This window comes from Lacerta agilis, chromosome 5 (assembly GCF_009819535.1).
Source record: "Lacerta agilis isolate rLacAgi1 chromosome 5, rLacAgi1.pri, whole genome shotgun sequence".
In the NCBI taxonomy this organism is placed as follows: Eukaryota; Metazoa; Chordata; class Lepidosauria; order Squamata; family Lacertidae; genus Lacerta; species Lacerta agilis.
In genome coordinates, this window is record NC_046316.1 from 31,071,606 (window position 1) to 31,094,996 (window position 23,391).

At 40.5% G+C, this 23,391-nt stretch overlaps 1 protein-coding gene across 6 annotated transcripts in view; it reads right to left on the reverse strand.

Moving 5' to 3' along the window:
- Positions 1-23,391, reverse strand: part of PRKG1 (protein kinase cGMP-dependent 1) — a 580,751-nt gene that overhangs the window by 294,063 nt on the left and 263,297 nt on the right. For all 6 annotated transcript variants that reach the window (XM_033149161.1, XM_033149165.1, XM_033149166.1 and 3 more), the window contains one exon: positions 6,509-6,622. In XM_033149161.1, the coding sequence (XP_033005052.1) occupies positions 6,509-6,622 (114 nt within the window). The remainder of the gene's footprint in view (positions 1-6,508; positions 6,623-23,391) is intronic.

Here is a 23,391-nt window from a genome sequence, read left to right on the forward strand (position 1 = left end):
GTTAAGCCACAAATGATTGGGTACAGTGCCTGAGCACTTGAGCATCCTTGTGAGCACATTTCCCCCTTCAGATGAGACCAAGCAGCATGTGGGGCATAGTTCATATGTCTTCTGTTGCTACTTTCCTGGGAATATTGGAAGTGGCTCTCTCTCAGCAAATAAACTGCTCAAGTCTGGGAGATTAGCCACATGCCTTGAAAATTTCAACCTGGATATTATCACTGAAGTACACTGCAAACACGCACACACAAAAACAGAAGGTCAAAGCCAACAGTGATTTACTGAAGGATAGATATTAGTGCTTTCCAGAATTCCCAGTGCAGTTTGAATGCACACATTCTTCTTCAGGGGAAATGTTACATGTTTTACGCTTGTCGTAGGGGGAAAGCTGCTTCTACATTTTTCAGCTTTTTATTACCTAAAAGGAGAATGTCCAAATGCCAAAACCATACAAGAAAGAAGAAAAAGTATATTGTGTCAAATCTTCCCCATTACCCAGAACTTAGTTGACTTTGGCATAGGAAAAGTGCTGATAAATTATTTTTACAAGTTTAAAGTCCAGAAATGGAAATATGGTTTTGATTTCCCCAAAGTAGAACGGCTAACACTTTTCAAAGCATGGGGAAAGAGATAAAGCTGTAACCAATTGTGTTCATATAATCTTGAATCTGCACTGAGAACACAACCATCGTTGTTTGTTATAATGTAAGTGTCTGAACCCACATTATTCTGTATAGTTTTGCCATATTTTCTGTATTTATCTTTGCTCCAGGTCCCAAAAGATTTCTAGGCAAAAATTAAAATTTATAATCCTTTTTTTTTTTTTGGGCTTTTCTACTTGCTTCTGCACATCTAAACTATAGCATGCAGCCACTTTAGAGCAACCCAAATATAAATCTGGTCTCCTTTCTGTTGTTCAATAACAAAACCCCGTTAAGACTCAAAACATTTTTGCTTATCGGTGCTGTGTTTATTTGTCTTTTCCTTGACATTTTCTATCTAATTTTTAAAATCACCTGTTTAATTCCGCAGAGTCTCCATGCTTTGCAGCACTCTGATTTGAAAACCAGGCAGAAGTTAATGAAAAGTATACAGTATGCTGTGTTTGCCAGTTCATCTGATTCTCATTAAAGTTCTGAATTCTTTTGGAATGTTACGCAGTTACAGAGAGATAACATTGTGATACTAAGTTCTTGGACACAAAGTGGTGAACTGACATCATGCTTGAAGAGGTAACAAGCTCAACATCTCTAAGGGGCTTGTGTTGAACCGCAGCCACATGTACTTGTGGTTCTCCTTTTCATAATTCACTGCTATCTTGTCATAGGATCCCTATTATTTACAGCACATTACTGTTAGCTATGGGAGTGGGGTTTTTGTGTGTTTGTTTTTTGCTTATTGGCTTTACTTAAAAGCTCAAAATGTTTCAAGTAACAACATTTCAGTTTGCAATGCATTATACACACACACAGTGTGCAGTGGATATCTTACATTCGTGTGCAATGATCACGGCATTACACAGCTCTAAGAGACTGAAATCATTGTCTTATTCACAGAGGAGCTATTGTAAGACCAAATGGCCATATCACTCTTCCAGAGGGCATCAGCTGTCCTAATGAGTTCCAACTGTGATATCGAGTCTAAGATTACGTATTCACTAAAAACTGCTCCGGAGGGAAGTATAAGACTTTTAGATATAGCATGACTGGAACAATGAAAAGGCCTTATCTACTGCATGCCCTATCACAGCTCAAACCTACATGATAAATGCAACAGGAACTTCTCCTGCATTTGTATCTGATTCTTTGCCGTTCAGCAGATCAGAAGTGAACCTCATGTATACACAGCTGACTAGCCGGGGGGAAAGCTGTCTCAAGGTTTTATAAGGATGTTCCCACTGCTCTTTCCACTATGATAAATGACAATGATAAATTACCTTCCACCCACCCACATTATCCTTAATTTTTTTTAAGATCTATGTAATTACTGTGTATATTCCCACTATGCTGACTACTTCAGATTACATTTTCACCACTGACAATACTAAAAGAAAAGTGTGTCTGTCTATATTTTCTCTGAAAAAAAATATTTGCTTATTTACTATACTGATATATAGCCCATGCATACTTAGTATCCCAGGTGGTTTATGATAATTAAAATCACAACAGTAAAATACAGCAAGAGTAACATTCAAGGCTACAAATCCAGCCTGCTCCTGCTTTATGGAGGCAGCGGTAAAAACACCTCCAGAAACCCTCCCTGGATTCAGAAAATCTAACTAATTACTGGCCAGTTGCCAGTCTCACCTTCTTAGGCAATGTTCTTAAATGGGTAATTGCAGATGAGATCTAGGTGCTCTGGGAGGAAACTGATTCTCTAGATCCATTTCAGTCGGTTTGTTTAATTTTCCCTGGATCACAGATGGTTTCCCCAGTAGCAAATGATGAAATCTTACTGGGAAACAAGGGACAATATTCTCACCTCCCCCCGGTCATGTTTTAGTTTACAAATAGACATGACATAGGTTTCTAATGATCAGGGTACGTTGATTTCTTGACTTTCTCTAGAATGGTGAAAAATAAGTATAACACTGCAGTCGTGCTACTTTAGAAGTTAATCATCTGCCCTGATTTCTGCTTTCTCTTCCATAGATCATCAATATCCGTAATATTTTCTTAACAGTTTTATGTTGTTTAACCAGTTTTTGCTGTTCTCTTTTTGAGTGGCTGGAGCAGGAAGCGTTATTTGTTATTTCTGTAAAGTTCAAAGAAGCTGAAAGAAGACTGCTCTTTCACTAAACGTCTGCAGGCAGTTTTGGTTAATTCAGGTGGATAATGTGGTTAGTTCTATACCTTTCAGATGACTGGGGTGCAGCTGTAATCATCTGAAGTTGCCCTGAACCTTCTTCCTTGCTAAGGCTGCCATTGCCACTATTGCTCACTATAAATAGTTAAAACAAAACCAAAACAATAATACAGTGGTACCTCGGGTTAAGAACTTAATTCGTTCCGGAGGTCCATTCTTAACCTGAAACTGTTCTTAACCTGAAGCACCACTTTAGCTAATGGGGCCTCCTGCTGCCGCTGCGCCGCCAGAGCACGATTTCTGTTCTTATCCTGAAGCAAAGTTCTTAACCTGAAGCGTTATTTCTGGGTTAGCAGAGTCTGTAACCTGAAGCGTCTGTAACCTGAAGCGTCTGTAACCTGAGATACCACTGTAGTGATGTTCAGGTGTAAGTGCTGATTATTATATGCTTAAAACGGCACCTCACATACAAGGGGAAAGTATCAACAGGCTATGGGAACTCTCATGGTTTGTAGAAGTATGAAAACAATTGGGGGGAGGACCTAATGAGACCCCTCCACCTCTAAATCAGTCCAACAAGAACTGAAAATGCTTGGCAGCCACAGAATGAAAAATGTTTAATTATTTTTATTTATTTTTTCAAAACCCTGAAAACTAGGGGGAATGTAATGTAGTGTCCTAGAACAGGAGCACACTATGCTGCAACATTTTGTTGTAGGTTCCACTTGTAGTGCAACTTCAAATGACTAACTAGTTTGGGGGGGGGGGGTCAATATGACTTAATGAGATAAATAGATAATTCTGTAAGATACTTATAATAACCAATTTGTATGTATTTTACTGGATCTGACAGCTTGAGCCAGGGCTTTTTTCAGTTAGAATATCCATCTGTTAACAAGAAAAAGATTAATATCTTCTTTCTCAAAGATCAGAGAATTGCTTTTTATCAATAATACTTTATGTGCTGTCTCCTTTATTCTGAATTTGAATCAGTGACCCATCACTTAATATGAACAAATGGAGCTGTCAAGTGTAAAAACTAGCACAAAAGGAAACTGTTGAGCCCCACAAGCAGCACTCTTTATTTTCTTCAGAGAGAAGGCTGGTGTGTGTGTGTGTGTGTGTGTGTTTGCATACTGATTATTTGGGAAATATAAGGGGGGCAATGCAAGAGCAAGTGTTATCACGTGCCAGTGACTGATTTGAATGGGAAGGCACGCAAAGACAGCAGAAACACACAGGTAGCAATACTGTAAAGATATGAATCCACACATTTACAGATGCAGTGTATGAACATGCAAGACATGATTTTAAACATCAATATCATGTGCTTTTTGAAAAGCAGGATGCAAAAAGTAAGAATTTTTTTTAGGTGCAGTGACCTTTCAAAATCCAACTGAGTACCTCTAGGGCAAATATATATATATGGATTGCTCCAATTCCAAATGTCATTACCCTATTGTAATATTTCACTGCAGTACCACTACCGTTGGGCAATACATGAGATGCACTGCATTTAAGGCCACCTTGTTTGCTGTACAACAAGCCTAATTGCCATTGCTATGTTTAATCTATGCAACATTCAAGACTCAAGTCATGCAATTTGCATGTACCGGGCCATTAAAGAACAATTGATCATGCAGATGCTGTCCTCCCCACCCCCAGCCCCGGCAAGCTGTGTGTTAATTAGCAGAAGAAATAGCAGAGTGGGAGGTGGAGGTTACAGGAAGTGTTATGTCACACAGGAAAAATGTGTCCTTTTTGAAAAACAGAGGTCGGGGGGGAGCAGACAGATGGGAAAGTTGTTTGGAGCAAGGGTTCTTGGGAAGAAGAGTGGAGCGAGCACTCCAGGCATAGGCCATGCAGTGCAGAGATGTCTGGGAATCCAATACTGGGCTGCTGTGAAGGACAGGATTCTCCTGAGATGTGAATGCCGTGAAATCTCTCTCTTTTGAAAGCTTCCAGTGTACATATGTGTAAATAAGTCATATTTCAAAGATACTGCAGACTTCGCCGTAACTCATTTTCCCCAAAGGAACACCCTGGTTGAGTGCCAGTACCCCTTAGTATCTTGTGCACTGCTCAGCAGAGACTGGGGTGGCCAGTAACAATATTTTACCTTTTCTGGCATTTGAGAAAACTTACAAAAAACTATTTACAAAAAGACAAAAACAAAAAACAAAGCATACTTAAAATAGCACAGAAGAACCAGCTAGATCCCAAAATCCCTTGCAAGCAGACTGACACCTCACTTATTTAGGAAGACTAATAATGAAGAACATTGGTGAATTTCTTCCGGTACCAAAGCTACAGAGCCAGAACTGTAAAGGTGCAGCTCTTTGCAGAACATTAAGGTTACTCTGGAAGGTGAGAACAAGGTTTTAACATGCAACAGTTAAAGAGAAATGGTTCTGCCAGAACTGACAAACTTTTCGAGAGTATTTCAGGTTGCATTTTTGAAGCTGAATGCTTAACATTATCATTGTTTCCATATGGTTGTCATTCCTTCTTACCAGCTGCATATTCAGAGTTGCAACAAATAAGCCAAATTGTCTTAAGACAGGAGAATAGACAGATGTTCCAGTCAGTTTCAGAGGCAATAGCAATAATGTAAATGTATTAGTCAATAATGTTTCTTAAATAGCTCTCTGCACTTCAAGGAATTGCATGCGTTTATCTAGAACTAGCAGAAACGCCTCCAAATGCTAACTGGTGACCTCCCTGTCATAGCGAAGGAATATCAAGCTAATTACAATTATGACTGCCATTCAGCTATTTATGCATTAATGAGTGAGTGAAATTACAATGAAGTCACTTGCTAGCATCTAAGTGGCATTGTGCACAAAGTCATTGCCTACAGAAGATGCATAATTGCCATCAGTTGAAACATCCATGGGGTGGAGGTGGGGAGGGTACAAAAACAAGTACAAAATTACTAACAAATATACTGCCAATTTCTCTTCAGAATTGCTCGTTTCAGGATGATAATAGTTCTGGCCTCACCACCACTCCAGTTTAATGAGGAAAGAGAGTTGCTGTTAAATATCAGACACAAAACAACATCTTGGGAAGGAGGTGAATGAGAAGGAAGATGCTGTGAGTAATAATAGGTGTAACAGCACTGGCTGGACTTTACACGTTAACAGTTTCCAGACTGTTTGCCCTAAGTATGTGCAAAAAGAAGGGCATGTGAACAATGAGAAAATAAGTGAGACTCTATATCTTTATCACAGCAACACTTCTATTCTCCACCAGCTCCTTTAGCTCTTCTACTAGAGTCATCTACTCTTTTAGATGTGTTTTTTAAAATGATTTTTTTCCCTAATTTGCATAGGAAATGTAACAGTTTCAATTGCAGAAGCTTTTGAGAACTGAGGGAGGGAGGGTGCAGAATCTATTGACAGAACTTCCGAAACACAGATTCTGCAAACTGTCATATATCTAAACCACTTTCTGTAAAACACCAATTTTTGTTGACATACGAAACATGAATTTCTATAGCATGCCATGATACACTCGCTCTTCAAAGACTAGCTTGGAAAGAACAAACGCTCCTGAAAAATGTGTAAACCTGGAGCATCTTTATTTGTTTTTAAAGATAAGAGAACTTCACAAAACTGCTAACTGACCAAAGTGTGTCTGGACTAAAAAACAGTATTTGTCAACATTATGACTTCAGGATTAAACTCCAAAATATCCTTACTTTTGACGGTGGCTGTCCGGGTGCAGTTGTAAAGGATAGCGAGTTCCCCAAATACCTTGCCAGGTCCCATGGTGCACAGTTTCACACCTTCCTTTGTCACTTCAACCTTTCCATCTGCGAACAAAGAACAGTTCCACATCACAAACTTTTTATATCATTTAGAATTTGTCCTGCAAAACATTTTATGAGCATGAACTGCTGTAACAGGAGTGGGGAACTTGTGGCCCTTCAGATTGTGCTTCCATCATTCCTGATTATTGACCATGCTGGCTGGGGGTGATGGGAGTTGGAGTCCAACAACATCTATATGATCACAGCTTCCCCATCCCTGCCCTCTCACATTGCATAGATGGTGAAGAAATAAATGTTGTAATGATGCCGTGCTTTACAGCTCCATCTGGTACACAGGCTGAGACACTACCTGCCCGCGGACTGTCTCGCCAGAGTGGTGCACGCTCTAGTTATCTCTCTCTTGGATTACTGCAATGTGCTGTATGTGGGGCTACCTTTGAAGGTTACCCGGAAACTACAACTAATCCAGAATGTGGCAGCTAGACTGGTGACTGGGAGCGGCCGCCGAGACCACATAACACTGGTCTTGAAAGACCTACATTGGCTCCCAGTATGTTTCTGAGCACAATTCAAAGTGTTGGTGCTGACCTTTAAAGCCCTAAACGGCCTCGGTCCAGTATACCTGAAGGAGCATCTCCACCCCCATCATTCTGAGATCCAGTGCCGAGGGCCTTCTGGTGGTTCCCTCACTACAAGAAGCCAAGTTACAGGGAACCAGGCAGAGGGTCTTCTCGGTAGTGGCACCTGCCCTGTGGAACGCCCTCCCACCAGATGTCAAAGAGAAAAACTACCAGACTTTTAGAAGACATCTGAAGGCAGCCCTGATTAGGGAGGCTTTTGATGTTTAATAGATTATTGCATTTTAATGTTCTGTTGGAAGCCGCCCAGAGTGGCTGGAGATGGGCGGGGTATAAATAAATTATTATTATTATTATTATTATTATTATTATTATTATTATTATTTATCCTTTGTTTTCCATTTGTTTAATCTTTCCATCTGTAGTTAAGGGAGGCACTTCCACATACATATACATTCTACATATCCAGAAATGAGCCTCAAACGATATAAAACCAAAAGCGGATAAGCTTTGAGGATTGGATAACTGCGCATTAAACAACGAGAAAACTTAGACACTAATTCTTAAAGTTGCAAAATTCTTAGACCAGATTGAATGGTAGCAGTTCAGGGAGAAAGGGAGCCAAACAAGGCTGATATCTCGAGTGACCCCTGCAGTCCTAACTCTCCCTCTGCTGCTGCAATGGTGAATGGCAGCTGAAAAGTGACTTTTGAGGTAGTGGAGTCAAATGCAGCTAGACTGAGCAGAACCAGCCTAGCTGTCCCATTTTCTACTGTTTTTTAAGAGCAGCAGAGCCTGCAGCACTTTCTCAGCATAGTCCATGGAATGGGCCCTAGTTTCCACCCCCACCCCCTAAATAAACATATTCCTTGGCTGCCAAAGATGTAGACTCATAGTGTAAAAATCTGGATACATCATTTGGGAATTACTTTTTACTAATTCCAGGGACTGTAGTAAATAAAACAGACATTGAAAAAGTCTAGCCTCCCACTTTTTTTCTGAACTTGAAAAGATTGGACACTGACATCTTCCAAATCCTCTGAGAATCTCTGTGATTGGAAATGGACTGTACTACTAAACATTTATTCAGTGAAAACAGTGCCAGGCCCTAGCGCAGATGCAAATTATAGCTCATGCTTATGCTAAATAAATTCTACAGTTCTACTAACAAGTGAGTGGCACCACAGTATTACATTGGAACACCAAGAGGGGAAATGGCACTGTTTTGCACATGCATTTTCTGAAAGCTTCTTAAGGATTAAGAAGTAACTTGCAGAAAGCACAAAACTCACATATTTTTTAGTTAAATGCCGTGATACTCAGTTCAGCAAACCTTCTTCTTATAAAGCAATCTAAGCAACTAATTTTGGTCATTTTCACAGGGGGGAAAATCCTAATCCTTGTGAACATTCATCCATGAAGAAAGAAGCTGTTCTCAAAAGAAATTATTTTGACCCATTTCCATTGCATAATTTGCATTTTACATTGTATTTGCATTCAAAACAATTAAACTAATTTTATCATGTCTTTAAATTAAATTAAACTAATTTCATCATGTCTTTAAACTAATTTTATCATGTCTAAAATGAGGCATTTCATATATAGAGGCAGAAGGAAGCCATGGCCAATCTGTCTACTTCAAAGTGGCATGATACACCAATGTATTTGTATGCCCTAGGTTTGACTACCAAAAATGCAAGTTCCTTAGAGCCCACTTAATGTGGAGCTGCCCAATCATCACCCCTTTCTGAGCAAAAATATTTTTTTGAGTCAATATGTTCTGCAGTTCTTCATAATTGAGAGAATTAATGTTACATCTGTGTAGACTTCAAAGATCTGTGACCTCCCAACCAACCAGCAAGTCTGGCTTTTCAGGCACTCACTAAATATATAATTATCCACCACTGCAAGAGCAAATCTATACCAATCACAAGAAACCGGTGGCAGATATATTGCAACAAGCAGCCATGGAACATTCCATCTTTACAAAATTGAGGAACCCAGGTAAATTCAAATACACTGGGAGATCATTTCTGAAGCCATAAATATTTTAGATGGTCTCCAGACTGCACTTACAGAAACACTGTGTACACAAGGAAACACTTGAGTACATGCAGGACCAAAAGGGTTCTTGGGTGAAGCATGTCAGGATCCCAATACTTCAAAGACCACCTCTCCTCATATGAACTGACCCAGAACCTGCAATCATCATCTTAGGCCCTTCTCTGTGTGCCTCCATCCATGGAAGGGTCCAGAGGCTGGCAACATGAGAACGGACATTTTCAGTGGTGGCTCCCTGTTTGTGGAATGCTCTCCTCAGGGAGGCTCACCTGTCACCATCATTGCATATATTTCGGTACTAGGCAAAAACATTCCTTTTCTGCCAGGCCTTTGGCTTTTGATTATCTGTAGCTTCCTTGAGTGGATGGGTTTTTTTTTTTAATCCTGCCTTTTAAAAATATGAACACACTTTAGATTTTTTGTTTGTTTGTTTACATTGTAACATATGTGTTTAGTGTTGTAAGTCGTTTTGTACTTTTGTAAGAAATGCAACCAATAAGCTTAATTGGGGGGAAAAATAGCAATAACCCCATCAGTTATTCGGTATAGCAGCTCCGCCCCCCCCCTGACCTGCATAGATTCACTAGGCAGTGTACATTCAAACTACATGGGCACACTAAGTCTATGCACAATTTGTCTGGTCATATCTGTGTATCTGAAGAAGTGTGCATGCACACGAAAGCTCATACCAAGAACAAACACAGTTGGTCTCTAAGGTGCTACTGAAAAGAATTTTCTATTTTGTTTCGACTATGGCAGACCAACACGGCTACCCACCTGTGTCTGCTCATAGGAATTGTTCCTGTAGTGAGAGCCTGTCGCTTGAAGGCATGGCTTACTGCTTGCACACACATGCACATGCTTCATGTAAAGAATGTCTGAAGATCTCTATAGGAAACTGATTGACTTTTTGATGATTAGATATGGATATTTCTACAGTTAACAGTAATTTGAAAGCACTTCAGTTACAATAGTTAGAACGCCCAGTACCCTGATCTCTTTAAAAATATGCCTGGGGGTAAAATAATCCTGCTTTTTTAAAAATAAAAATACCAACGTGCTAGGAAATCCTTGTTAGCTCATTTATTATATACTATTCTGCAAGTTCCAAAAATATGTTGCACCAGTCAGGAGTCAAGCAACCAGAACAGAACTGCCGTAGGGCAATTTCTGCCATTGTAGAGCTGGAGGGTGGGTGGGGAGATTTTCATTGCCTGCATCCTTACATTAGGCTTTCCAGATAAACAACAGAATTTTACATAATTAAGGTCCCTTGTTTAAAACTGCCAGAAGCTTGGAACAAATGAATATAATCATTAACTCACTAAGTCAGGAGACTGCACAAATAATGTTGGACATCACAGGCCCCAACAGCACTCAGAGAAGGAAGAACAAATGAAAATAGCAATACAGTTACAAACTACCAGTAATGAACATTTTCATTAGGGAAGATACTGTAGTATGTAGACTATTATTTCAGGATCCAGGTCCCAGGGAGAGCTGCTGCAGCTGCTGCGTTTTGACTACTGAGAAATGCTGATGTTTCTGGCTTGGTAAAATAGCCAAAGAATTTCAAGGAAGGCAAATTATTTCAGTAAGGGATGGTGAATTTTCTTAAAGTATATGAACACCGCTACCTCCCCAAGAACTAAACAGCACATGGAGTTAATCATGGGGTTTGCCCTTAAGTGAAAGTGAAAGATTTTTCTTTGCAAAATTCACAAGGAGGCAGATTCGTATCAAGTTGGGTATTTTGAAGGGCCTGCTAATATACTGGAAAGTGACATCTCTGTTCCACTCTATTTGGTGAAGTCTGCTTGCTCAATCCAAATTGCATGCTCTAGTTATCACCCGCTTGGACTACTGCAATGTGCTCTACGTGGGGCTACCCTTGAAGGTGACCCGGAAACTGCAATTAATCCAGAATGCGGCAGCTAGACTGGTGACTAGGAGTGGCCGCCGGGACCACATAACACCAGTCCTGAGAGATCTGCATTGGCTCCCAGTACGTTTCCGAGCACAATTCAAAGTGTTGGTGCTGACCTTTAAAGCCCTAAACGGCCTCGGTCCTGTATACCTGAAGGAGCTTCTCCACCCCCACCATTCAGCCCAGACACTGAGATCCAGCACTGAGGGCCTTCTGGTGGTTCCCTCACTGCGAGAAGCAAAGCTACAGGGAACCAGGCAGAGGGCTTTCTCAGTAGTGGCGCCTGCCCTGTGGAATGCCCTCCCATCAGGGGTCAAAGAGATAAACAACTAGCTGTCATTTAGAAAATACCTGAAGGCAGCCCTGTTTAGGGAAGTTTTTAATTTGTGACTTTGTATTGTATTTTAATATTTCTTGGAAGCCACCCAGAGTGGTCGGGGAGACCCAGCCAGATGAGCGGGGTATAAATAAATTATTATTATTATAAATACCAGCTCTGATCCTCAAAAACCCTAACTCAATATGGAGGCAAAATCACACATTCTCTTGTCCTCAACAGTGAAAGGGAAAATAAACTAAGGGCTGCTTTTTCAGTTACGGTATGAACATTTGGTACTTTTAGCACATTCAGTCCATCCAATTAAAAATTAAATAACATCCTTAGCCGAATTGCACTTGCGTTTCTCTCATAAATCGGTCTATAAACTAAACAGCCCTATCACATTCTCATTTATTGTAAGGATATATTCCCCCTTCCAATAATTAAATGGCCATTTTCTCCTTCTTGCAAGCAGGGAGAAGGAAAAACAGATTAACAGACTCTGAGAATGTCAATCTTATAATGGCCAATAATCTAATGGTTTATTACTAACTTCCAGTTTTGCCGTTTAGGGTTAATATAGTTTTATGAAATTGAAACCGTTATTAAGATCATTTTGATTCAAAAGCACCTTTATCAATATATAGCATCTTTATTCTGGTTGGATTAGCAAAATAATTCTACTAATGTTGCTGCTATAATACAGGCCTGTACAGCTTGTAACCCACAAAATTAGATGCAGTCTCTCAGCTATGTGTTGCTTCCTCACTGATAATGACAATTCCCTACTCTGCACTCCCTACATGCACTGATATTGGTTGCAACCTTGCTCTGAATGCCATCTTCAAGCCCAGACCAACAACTACACCAGACACGAACTTTTCAGTGATGACACTATCACTGTGGATCTGTCTTCTAGAGAAGGTTATCACTCTCAACTGTTTTTTAACTTTTCGAAAAGTAACTCTGCACCGGTGTTGCTCTGAGCATCACACCCAAAGTCCTGCCAGTCAAAATGGAAAAATGGAGGGGGGCTTTTTTTCTGTGCCAACAACTCCCTGTTTGTAGGGGGGTCGCGTTCCAGGCTCTCAAAGATAGAATTTTATGCCCTATAATGTGCTTGCTCACACACATACGGAAATACAGACAGAAACCCTATTTCCTCTTCTCACCAACCTACTAGCTGCAGCAGCATAAAGTCTCCTCAGTTTAGTGACAGCTATTTTTCTTTTAGGAAGAAGCTCCACCCTGGAAAAAGTCTTGATTTGACACTGAGTATGCCTTGCAAAAACATTGTCTGAAATATAGAGAAAGCAATAATCTAAGTTGATTCAAATCTTAAGTAGGAAGCATCTTATCTCCCATATGTGCAGATGATACTTCCACATTTAAATTTTTATACATGTCCGAAGCTCACAAATCAGGGAATAGGCTTCTTTCACCATGTTTTTCCTGCACAGTCTGCCAACATCCCGGATAGACCTATTTAGTTCCTTTTCCAGAAATTTACTTGTACAAAAGAGATGGGACCTCCTCACAGACCCATCCCTGTGTATATTGCCATCAGGGCCCCTGGCAAAATAGCAACTCTTGGGAGGAATGAGGGGTGGTACTCATATAGCAATAAATGTGCCATAGGTAGCAGCACAGCATGGATAAGGTGTTGGTGCTCCGTACCTGTGAGTACTGTCACAAAAGGCCCACTCTACGCATTTTTTGCTGACATTTCTTCCACTTTTATTTTACCATTGTGTTCATTTTTTATTGTCTCTCACATCATTAATACTTAAGCAGCAATTCAGAAGCCCCCTGATGTTTCGAAACAGTTCCATACATGGCATGTTAAGGAGGAATGAGTTCACTTATGAAAACTAAATGACGCACACAACTTGAGACTGAGTCCTGAGACTTTTAAGAGGTAACAATTTCAGATTTTTCAGCCCCCAAAGCTATATTACTGAAGGTACGCAAAGCTGAAATCTAATCTTATGAAGTCTAGAGGGGGAAAGGATTTAAAATATATAAAGGAAATAGGAGAGCTGAGCCTCAAAATCTGCAGGCAGACGCCTGGGGGCACATAACAGAATTGGCAGCTATCTGGGAATACATACAAACACACAGTTAAAGTTGTCTTGCTGTTGAAAAATTCTACTGTAAAGCCTAGATGAGGAGAGTGCACTAAAGAGAGAGGTGAAGAAAAGTATTTGGGGGACACCAAAATGCCCGTTGAAGAGAGATGCTCTTCAGTAATTAGTAGACGGAAGGCAGTATAAAAAGAAGAGTTTCTGCGAACATGATATTACAGTGATCTGCTTTATGATTTATTTATATTTTACTAAACAAGTGAAGAAAGAAGAAACGCCATAGTGCATCTGCAGCAGCACAACCACACGTTTTCATCTGCTCCAGTTGCAACAAAACATGTCTCTCCTGTATCGGTCTCTACAGCCACAGCAGGCAGTATAGCCTTCCAACAGTTTGACTTCTCCCCCAAAGGTGCACTCCTAAATTGTCTCCCAAGACACACGGATGCCAACAACTATGGGGAAGGGCTATAGCATCTGCTGTGCATGGAGAATATCCCAGTTTCAATCCTTTGCACCTCCACGCAGGGCTGGACAACTTTAGCCCAGGATAACAACTAAAGACAACCTTGCCTTGCATAACCAAAGATGATCACTGAGATCATATGGGGAAGCACTAACTGTAGCCCCCCATGGACCAGTAGCATGACTCATGCCAACATGGAGTTTATGGATTTCATAGAACTCCCTCCCAACAATCAGGCAGGCACTGCCTTTGCTAAGTTTCAGATGCCTGTTTAAAACTGTTTTATTCCAAGAGTCCTTTGCACCATGAATGCTGCTCTGATTATTTAATTCCCCAATTATTAAATTATGTTTTAAATGTTCTATATTGTTTGTTTTTATTTTGTCAGCTGCTTTGGGACTCAAATAGTGAAAAGCAGGGCATTGTATACATTGTAAAAATAAATAAATTCTCAGCACAATAAACCATAGTTTATAATGACATCCAAATGCAGCCAGTATGCTTTTGAATACCAAACTATGGCAGAGAGTTATCATCACCTTTATAACTGGCTTACAAGTGCTATTGAGACATTAGCTGGTTGCTGTTAGGAACAGAATGGTAGACTAAGGAAATGTTGATCTCACCTTTGCCCTGGCCATACTGTCACCTGAGGCCAGAGGTCATACTATGGCAATGAAAGCTGTTGCTAGAAGAGATGGAAGTTCTTTCAGGCCTCCTGCAAATTGTCACAGGAAGCAGGCACACATTATGACCACTGATTTCAGAGAGAAGGGGAGGAGCCTTTGTGAAGTACAGTGGTACTTTGGTTCTCAAACTTAATCCATTCCGGAAGTCCGTTCCAAAACCAAAGCGTTCCAAAACCAAGGCACGCTTTCCCATAGAAAGTAATGCAAAATGGATTAATCTGTTTCAGACTTTTAAAAACAACCCCTAAAACAGCAATTTAATATGAATTTTACTATCTAACAAGACCATTGATCCATAAAATGAAAGCAATAAACATTGTACTGCAGTCACACAATAAATCAATCAGTAGTTGAACTGGGTTCCACACAGTCACAAAAACAAAACAAAAAAGCCTCAAAAACAAAAGCGCGAAATAAATAGCAAAAACAGACAGACCTCAGCGTAACACTCAAAACAACACTCAAAAAGTGTGGCACTCAAATCGGAAGTGTAACACTCAAAACGGAGCACATTTGGCTTCTGAAAAAAGTTCGCAAACTGGAACACTTAATTCTGGGTTTGCATTGTTTGGGTTCCAAGGTGTTTGAGTACCAAGGCGTTTGAGAACCAAGGTACCACTGCACCATGAACAGTGATGCCCACTCCAATTAATTATCATGTTAAGCCTATTCCTATTCCTATTTTACTTGAAAACAAAAACAAGGAGGCAGCGACTGCCCTGTTCTAATTCAAAACTTACACATAAAATAATTCCTATTTGGAAACTCATTAAATACTAATGCTTGGATAGCTCAGTTGGTTAGAGCGGGGTGCTGATAATGCTAAGGTTGCAGGTTCGATCCCCATATGGGGCAGCTGCATATTCCTGCAATGCAGGGGGTTGGACTAGATCAGGGGTCGGCAAACTTACCCAGCTTTGGGCTGGTTCCTCAGGGGCCGATCATGCGGTGGGCCGGATGGCGGGGGAGCGCACACCCATGCGCGTGCTCACACACTATTTCTGGCGCACTTCTGGGTCGGCAGAGTGCCGGAAATAGCTTGTGCGCATGCGCATGGGCCTCCTCCGATCCAGAAGTGCACGGGAAATGACGCTTGCGCATGCGCACAAGCTTTTTCCAGCGCTCCGCCATCCCGGAGATGGGCAGCCATGCTGTGCCATGCTGCGCCGGTAAGAGCGGGTGGCGGCAGCCGTTGTCGTGGGCTGGATAATTGGCTCACTCGGGCTGTATCTGGCCTGCGGACCTTAGTTTGGGGACCCCTGGATTAGATAATCCTCAGGGTCTCTTCCAACTCTATGATTATATGGAGTGCCCCCTGATGTGGGTGTTGAATAACATGGAGGGCTACAGCCAGCCAGTTCAGCTCAAACATTTATCACATTCTTAACTCAAGCTATCTATAGAAACATACAACCTAATAAAAACATCCTGACATGAAATACAGTAATTAATCTAAATAAACGCTGTCATATTTGAACAATTGTCAATATATGGATTCTACCTGGGTCAGATAGCTTTCCTACAATCCATTTTAGCTCACTGATCCAACCTTAAGGGAGATCTTGGTGTTAACTCTTCATAGAGTTTGCTTACTAGCCCTTTAGACAATATCACATCAGCTCGTTTTCAGAAAATAAATGCATTTTGTAACTAAAGGATAAAAGCACCCCTTGATTTATTTTGGAAGTACCCAGATTGCTTATGTCACTCAAGAGATCTGATTACTTTCTGAACACTATCTCAAGTGTCTCTGATAATCACCTATAAGACAAGATTCATTATGTTCACCAGTCCTAAACAGCTGTTGGATTATACCATTCAAATTTATATTTTAACCACAATAGCCATTCTTTTCCCTTTCAGGGTTATGCTCTTCATTTCCTGGCTTTTCAATGTGTCTTATAAATTTGTTGAAATAAATAAATAAATCAGGCATTAGAAATTATAGCCCCATGAAATATTAGAGCTGACCATCCACGGCAACTTTAATTAATTCATTTTGTTACAATGGAGCACATATTTAGTATTTGCTGTGCTGAACAAAGAAGGGGGAACACATTGCAGTCTCTCATTATGACGGACAATGAAACACGGCCAAAGGTGGTGATTATCCTTTTGACAAGGACAAGGACATTCTTCGCACATTTATGGACAATCATGTTGGCAGAACAAGGAGTACATTTTACCTTATAGCAGATATTAAGTAGTTGCCCTGTTGTGTAACTTCTCAGATACCAGACAAGCAAACTTGGCAAAACAAGCCAAAACTACAACACTTCTAATCTCATTCTAAACCACTGAGTAGGATGGCTGTGGCTGGTAGGAGGAGGAGGAGTTTAGAAAGAGATGGAGGGCCACATCTTAGCCCCCTCCCCATTGCACAATTCCCATCCAATAGTGTCTATGCAACTATATTTTACTCAGAGTAGACCCGTTGAAATTAATAAACAGGACTAAATTAGGTCCATTGATTTCAGTGGTTCTTCTCTGATTAAAACTTAGTCGAATACCACCGCCCCATATGTTGTTGAAACAGCACTACTAGATTTTACTGCCTCGCATCTTGACGCCTATGTTTTTATGTGATACAACACATAAATACTGATCTATAATCACTTCTTATTTTTCATTGTCCCTCTACAATGCATGCAAAGAAATGTGCTCCTTCCCCAAATACTGTTTTCACATGCTGCAAAATGGAGAGCAGAAAACAATTCGATAAGTTAAAACTTTGTTTCTGGGACGGAGTGCATGCCAGGCACAGGAAGTGATGACTTACAAAGATCGTCACCCAACAGTGAAAACGTAAAAGATATATATATACATATACATATATATATATAGAGAGAGAGAGAGAGAGTTGTATCCAGTGTATACAAGTTTTCAATCTCAGGTGTCTGAAACTAAGAAGGCAAATTCCATTTTAATTAAGTGTGCAACCAAGTATACATTGAACAAGCTTCACAAAGCAAACTTTTATACCAATAATCCTGCAATTTGTCATATTGCTAGTTAATCCAATCTTTGATATCTAATATCTGAAATGTGTACTTTTTATTATCTTTTTATTTGTTTGTAACATTGACTTAATATTATCAAACATGTGATTTGACTCCAAGGACATCACGTGAATCTGAACACCACTGGCATTAAACAATGGAAACGTTGACATGTTTAGTTCAGTTTCCTGACTTTGGGAATCATTTACGATAAACATAAAAAAGCAGTATCATTAAGACCGAGGCAAATAATCAGATAAGATTATAAGGAGTTATTTAAAATCACTCACTCATCCAGTGCTAAGTTATACAATGCAACAACTTTCAAATGCCTAACCCAGAGAAAATTGTATCATTCCCAAGTGAATTAAGCAACGTGGAATAAAACATACTGATTTCATAAACAAAGTGTCAACACTGCAGCAAAAAACAAAAACAAACAATTTTAGCAAAGGTCTAGGAAATTGCTACCAATCCAAGAAAAATATATTATCTAACAATGCTGAAAGTGATTTAAATTACAGAGGCTGATGAAGATCAGAGAGTAATGTGAAGAAGAGTATTTAATAGCCAGTATCCTATTGGAACAAAATCCATAAACCATGCACAATACACATTCTCAAAAATATGATTAAAACTACTGTTGCTTCTAAGCCACAAACTTTCTATCCTATAACAGGCATGATATTTTGACTTCCTGTTTTATTTTCTGCCCAGAGTTCTGTACCTTATCTTGTTTTTTTCTTAACTCTTTCCTATAGACTGCTTCCCCTGTAAAAAGAAGCAATTGCCAGAAGCTTCTGAAATAATAATAATAATGTATTAATCAATAGCAAATGTGGTTCTAATTTATTATTGGTGAAACTGAGATAAGCCTCACTTGGGGAAACTGTATTTTTTGTGAGGTGACATATTTATTACCTTCAGGTGCCATCTGATCTTCATCTATTTCAGGGTAGTGAGACAGAAACAGCGTTTCAGTAGCTGGTAGTGGGTCTTTCTTTCTTTCTTTCTTTCTTTCTTTCTTTCTTTCTTTCTTGAACTTAAATGACTTTGGAGGGTGGTAGATCACTGCCAGTCTTTGATATTTGTTGGTAGATCACAGCCTACTTGAGGTTGGACGTGCCTGCTCTAAACCATACAGCTATGGTGGTGGTAATGGGAGAAATGACACTCTAAATCAGGGACATCCAGCTCCCAAAAGACTACGATACGATCTACCCCCGGATTAAAAAAAAAAAAATAGAAGTGATCTACCCAAGTTTGGGGCAGGCCATACTTGTTGAGCTTTATTTAGGGGGCTAAAGCCAAAGTTGTTGAGCTTTTTTTGGGGGGGGGGAGGAGACACCATACTTCAGCCATTTTCCATTTTTGCAGTCATGCAAATGAAAGGAGGAGAGATGGGGCGGGGCCAGATGCTCTTTCCCCCCACGGAGGAAAGTGAGTCCGCAATCAACCACGATCGACCAATATCACCCGGCGGTCGACCCGTTGGACGTCCCTGCTATAAATAATCTTCATTTACTACCCCCCCTACTTTTTGTTACGAAGGGGAAAGGCTAGAGCACCTGCTTAGATTGCAGAAGGTCACAGGTTAAATCCCTACCACCTCCAGAAAGGCCTGGGAGAAAACACTGCCTGAAACCCTGGAGAGCTGCTGCCAGTCAGAATAAGGTAAAAAGGTAAATGACCCCTGGATGGTTAAGTCCAGTCAAAGGTGACTATGGGGTGCGGTGTTCATCTTGCTTCAGGCCAAGAAAGCTGGTGTTTGTCCACAGACAGGTTTTCTGGGTCATGTGGCCAGCATGACTAAAGCGCTTCTGGTGCAACAGAAGTCCATGACGGAAGCCAGAGCACACAGAAACACTGTCTACCTTCCCGCCACAGCGGTACCTATTTATCTACTTGCACTGGTGTGTTTTTGAACTGCTAGATTGGCAGAAGCTGGGACAGAGCAACAGGAGCTCACCCCGTTGTGCAGATTCAAACCACCGACCTTCTGATCAGCAAGCCCAAGAGGTTCAGTGGTTTAGACCACAGCGCCACCCACATCCCAGGCAGAGTAGACAACACTGAGCTAGATGCACCAAAGTTATGACTTGATATAAGACAGTTTCCAATGTATTTATGAACACACAAGTGAATTCATGCAATAAAATGTGTTTCTAAGATGTGCAGGCCCCAATACATATGGCTTTAGAGTTCAAAACCAGCAGGCCAAACAGCTGTGGCAATCCTGGTTGCTTATGTTCCTATTTCCCCATAGCCAATTAGGAAGTAGCCTGCAGCACTCTGCACAAGCTGAAGCTCCTGTACCACTTTCAAGCAAGGTAGGAATTTGTTCTATTTATTACAGTATTGAGTTGTATATGAAATAATAATGGAGGGCCGATGAAAAAGAATCCTAAAGAATAGAATGAGACAGAAAACAAGTGATGAAGAGTAAGAAGTTGGACGTGATGAGACAACTGATGGTAGAACAAGGCATCCCGCCAGCCAAGATGGGGCTACGTCATTTGCATAGAGCTATGCTTATAATGCAGGACCTCAGTCTAAAGCGATGTTACCCATGCTTTGTAGCTGTGAATAAAGAAGCAACTGCTGCCAATTTAATTGCGTGGAATAAGCTTGCTGTACCGCCAGATGAAACATGAAGCTGGGAACTGAATGCAAAGTGTAACACTCTGCTGGTAATAAGGAGAAACCAGGCTGTTGCCTGCAAGAAAGGAAGAAAAACCTGGTTTCCCATCACATTTGTGAAAGCTGCCTCACACAATGAAAAGCTGGATGCCACAGCCCTAGATCATCAAAACCCAGGACACTCTTTTCCCGTAACAATAAAGACGATGCACTGAGACTGCAGAGTCTCAGACAGTTAAGCATGTTGATGCTTCCCCTGTTTCACTGTTGTAATGCTAACTCACACAGGTGGAGTAAAATATACGTGAAGATGCCCAGCTATTATCAGAGGAGGAAGGGCTTGCCTTACATTCTGCTTTGGTCTGTGCCATCTACACTGGGGGTCAGCAACCTTTTTCAGCCATGGGCTGGTCCACCATCCCCCAGACCATGTGGTGGGCCAGACTATATTTTGAAAAAAATAAAAATAAACGAATTCCTATGCCCCACAAATAACCCAGAGATGCATTTTAAATAAGAGGACACATTCTACTCATGTAAAAACACGCCGATTCCCAGACTATCCATGGGCCAGATTGAGAAGCCTTTTGGCTGCATCCGGCCCCGGGTCTTAGGTTGCCTACCCCTGATCTACACTGACCAACTTTTGGCCTGGAAAAGTTGGAGTACTATTTCTCATCCCGAAAATTCACACACTTTCCCTCTAGCCTGGAGCTTGCAATCCAAATTCCATTACTTGTGGCATATATAAAATGTTTGTCGTTTCCAACTTTCAGAATAAATCAACACAATCCTGTTCAATGATGCCTAAAACTTTTGCAGGCTTTATTTTTTAAATAAAATGGTTCAACGCGGTATTCAAAAGCCATTACTTTAGTTTAGATAGACAAACAGAGACAGGAAAATGCTACAACCTAACTCTGGCAACCACTTCCAAAATACCCCAATCCCAAACTCAGTTTTCTTCCTATATGTAGGAAATAATAGTACAAGCTTATTCAGGACCATATTTGAAAACAATCTAAGTAGTGGCCCTGGGTTTTCCTGTTCAGCTCATTCATAATTTTAGAAGCCTACATAGTCTTCCACCTTAGGACACATTTTTATTTATTTATTCAAAACATCACCCATACAATCCAGATTATGAAAAGGAAATTAACAGATATAAATGATAAATGATGCATGTGGATGCATGGACAGGAAAATATTTGTAAGGGAGAGCTGACGGACAAAGGAAGAGAAGCAAGCTCTCCTGCCTCCTGATTTCCAGATGCATGTCCCACATACACACATCAGTTCCCAGAATGAATGTTGTAATGCAAACTCCAAAGGTTGACAAGGAATTGCATGTAGGTGAGTGCATGAAATTGCATGCAAGCAAATCAGTGGGCTGGAAAAAGTGTGATGGAGTGCTCTGTCTCTCCTCTGTACCCAGCAAGGATAGTAAGACGGAAATGCAGCACAGTGCTGGACAAGGAACAGAGCTCTCCCACCTCTCCTCTGGCAGCCCATAACAGGCTAGTAAAAAACAAACACCCAAAAAGACTGAAGGATAGCAGTTTCTCTTGAGTTTTTCTACAAGGCTGTCAAAACATTTAGTTTGCCTTTTTACAACCTCATCACAATTTTTTTTAAAAATAAATAAATCATTAATCTAGATTTTCAAGATAGCCTACAAAAGAGAACCACAAAACAAATATGAAACAGATAAAAAAAACCATCAGAAACAAAAGCAATTCTTGTAGCAACAATAAAAATACAAAAAGCAGTAGAAATAAAATCAGTTAAAATCCAGGGCGATCATTCATGTGTGTGTGTGTGTGTGTGTGTGTGTGTGGTTTTTGTGTGTGTGTGTGTGTGTCTAAAACATGGCTCTCTGGGCAACCCAGTCACATGGCGGTTTATAAATAATAGTAATTATTATTAAGAAAGACTACAGAGTGGCAGGGATATTTAGAGAAGGACTTCTGGTGCCAGATTTAACAAACAGGTAGGTTCCTTTTTTAAAAAAGAAAAGGGTGAAAAAGCTAACATTGTCAATGAATATATCTTTCTACAGATACCTCTGTGATGATGATGATGGTATTAAAATATGATCACAATGCTCAGATCATCATTGGATCCCCACCCCCTCCCCTTTTGGTTGGTCCAGCCTGAAGGTGAGCGTGCTGCTGCCGGTTAGATCTTACTATGGAGTACTGTAATTGGGACAAGGGAGGAACTTCCCCTGAAGACAAGTTGACTGTCTGTAGGTGTTTGCTTGCCTCATAGCAATTGTTACAACTTAAGGCAATGGGTTGGAATTTTAGCTAAATGGGTACCCCGTTAAAGAGTGTCCAGGAGGGTGTCTCTGTCTGGGGCTGATGGGCCATAACACCTTTCTGATGGTGATCCTAGGGAAGAGCACCCCAATTTGGCTTGAATCATAGAGCGATCTTCCTTCCAGGATTGACCCAGCCCATCCAGCTAGTGTGCCAAAGCCTACTTGATGTGTAATCAATAAACGTTGTGGCCTATTTCAACCCAAATAATGGTGTTATCTTATTTCTTCCCGGGGGGGGGGGCAGCCTGGCTGGGGAGCATAATCCATGTACCTAGGCATGTAACAGGTACACCGCCTTGAGCTCTTCGGAATATTTCTAAAAGTTCTGACACTCAGGAATTTGATAAATACAAATATGCTTCAGTCCTTCACTCATAAGAATTCTCTGTTGGTTTCAATGGGACTTCTTGCCAGGGGAGTAAGATCAAGCTTGGAGCTTATGTCAGCTATTCAAACACAAATTCCATAATAGGTTTTTTTCTGATTTGTTTGTGCATGTTTGATTTGTTTAAATAGCTGTCCAAGGCAGCAGGGGCATTCTTCCCTCTTTATTTTAGCATTAATGCAAACAAATCACTAACACTGACAGGAAGCTGAAGCTGTGAGAGACGGCTGAAACGATAAGAAATGTTTAAGCCGCTGATTAACGTTTAGACATTAGTTGCTTCAACATTTCTAGCATACTGTCAATATCAAAAATGAACTGCAAAAGAGTGTCAGCGTGT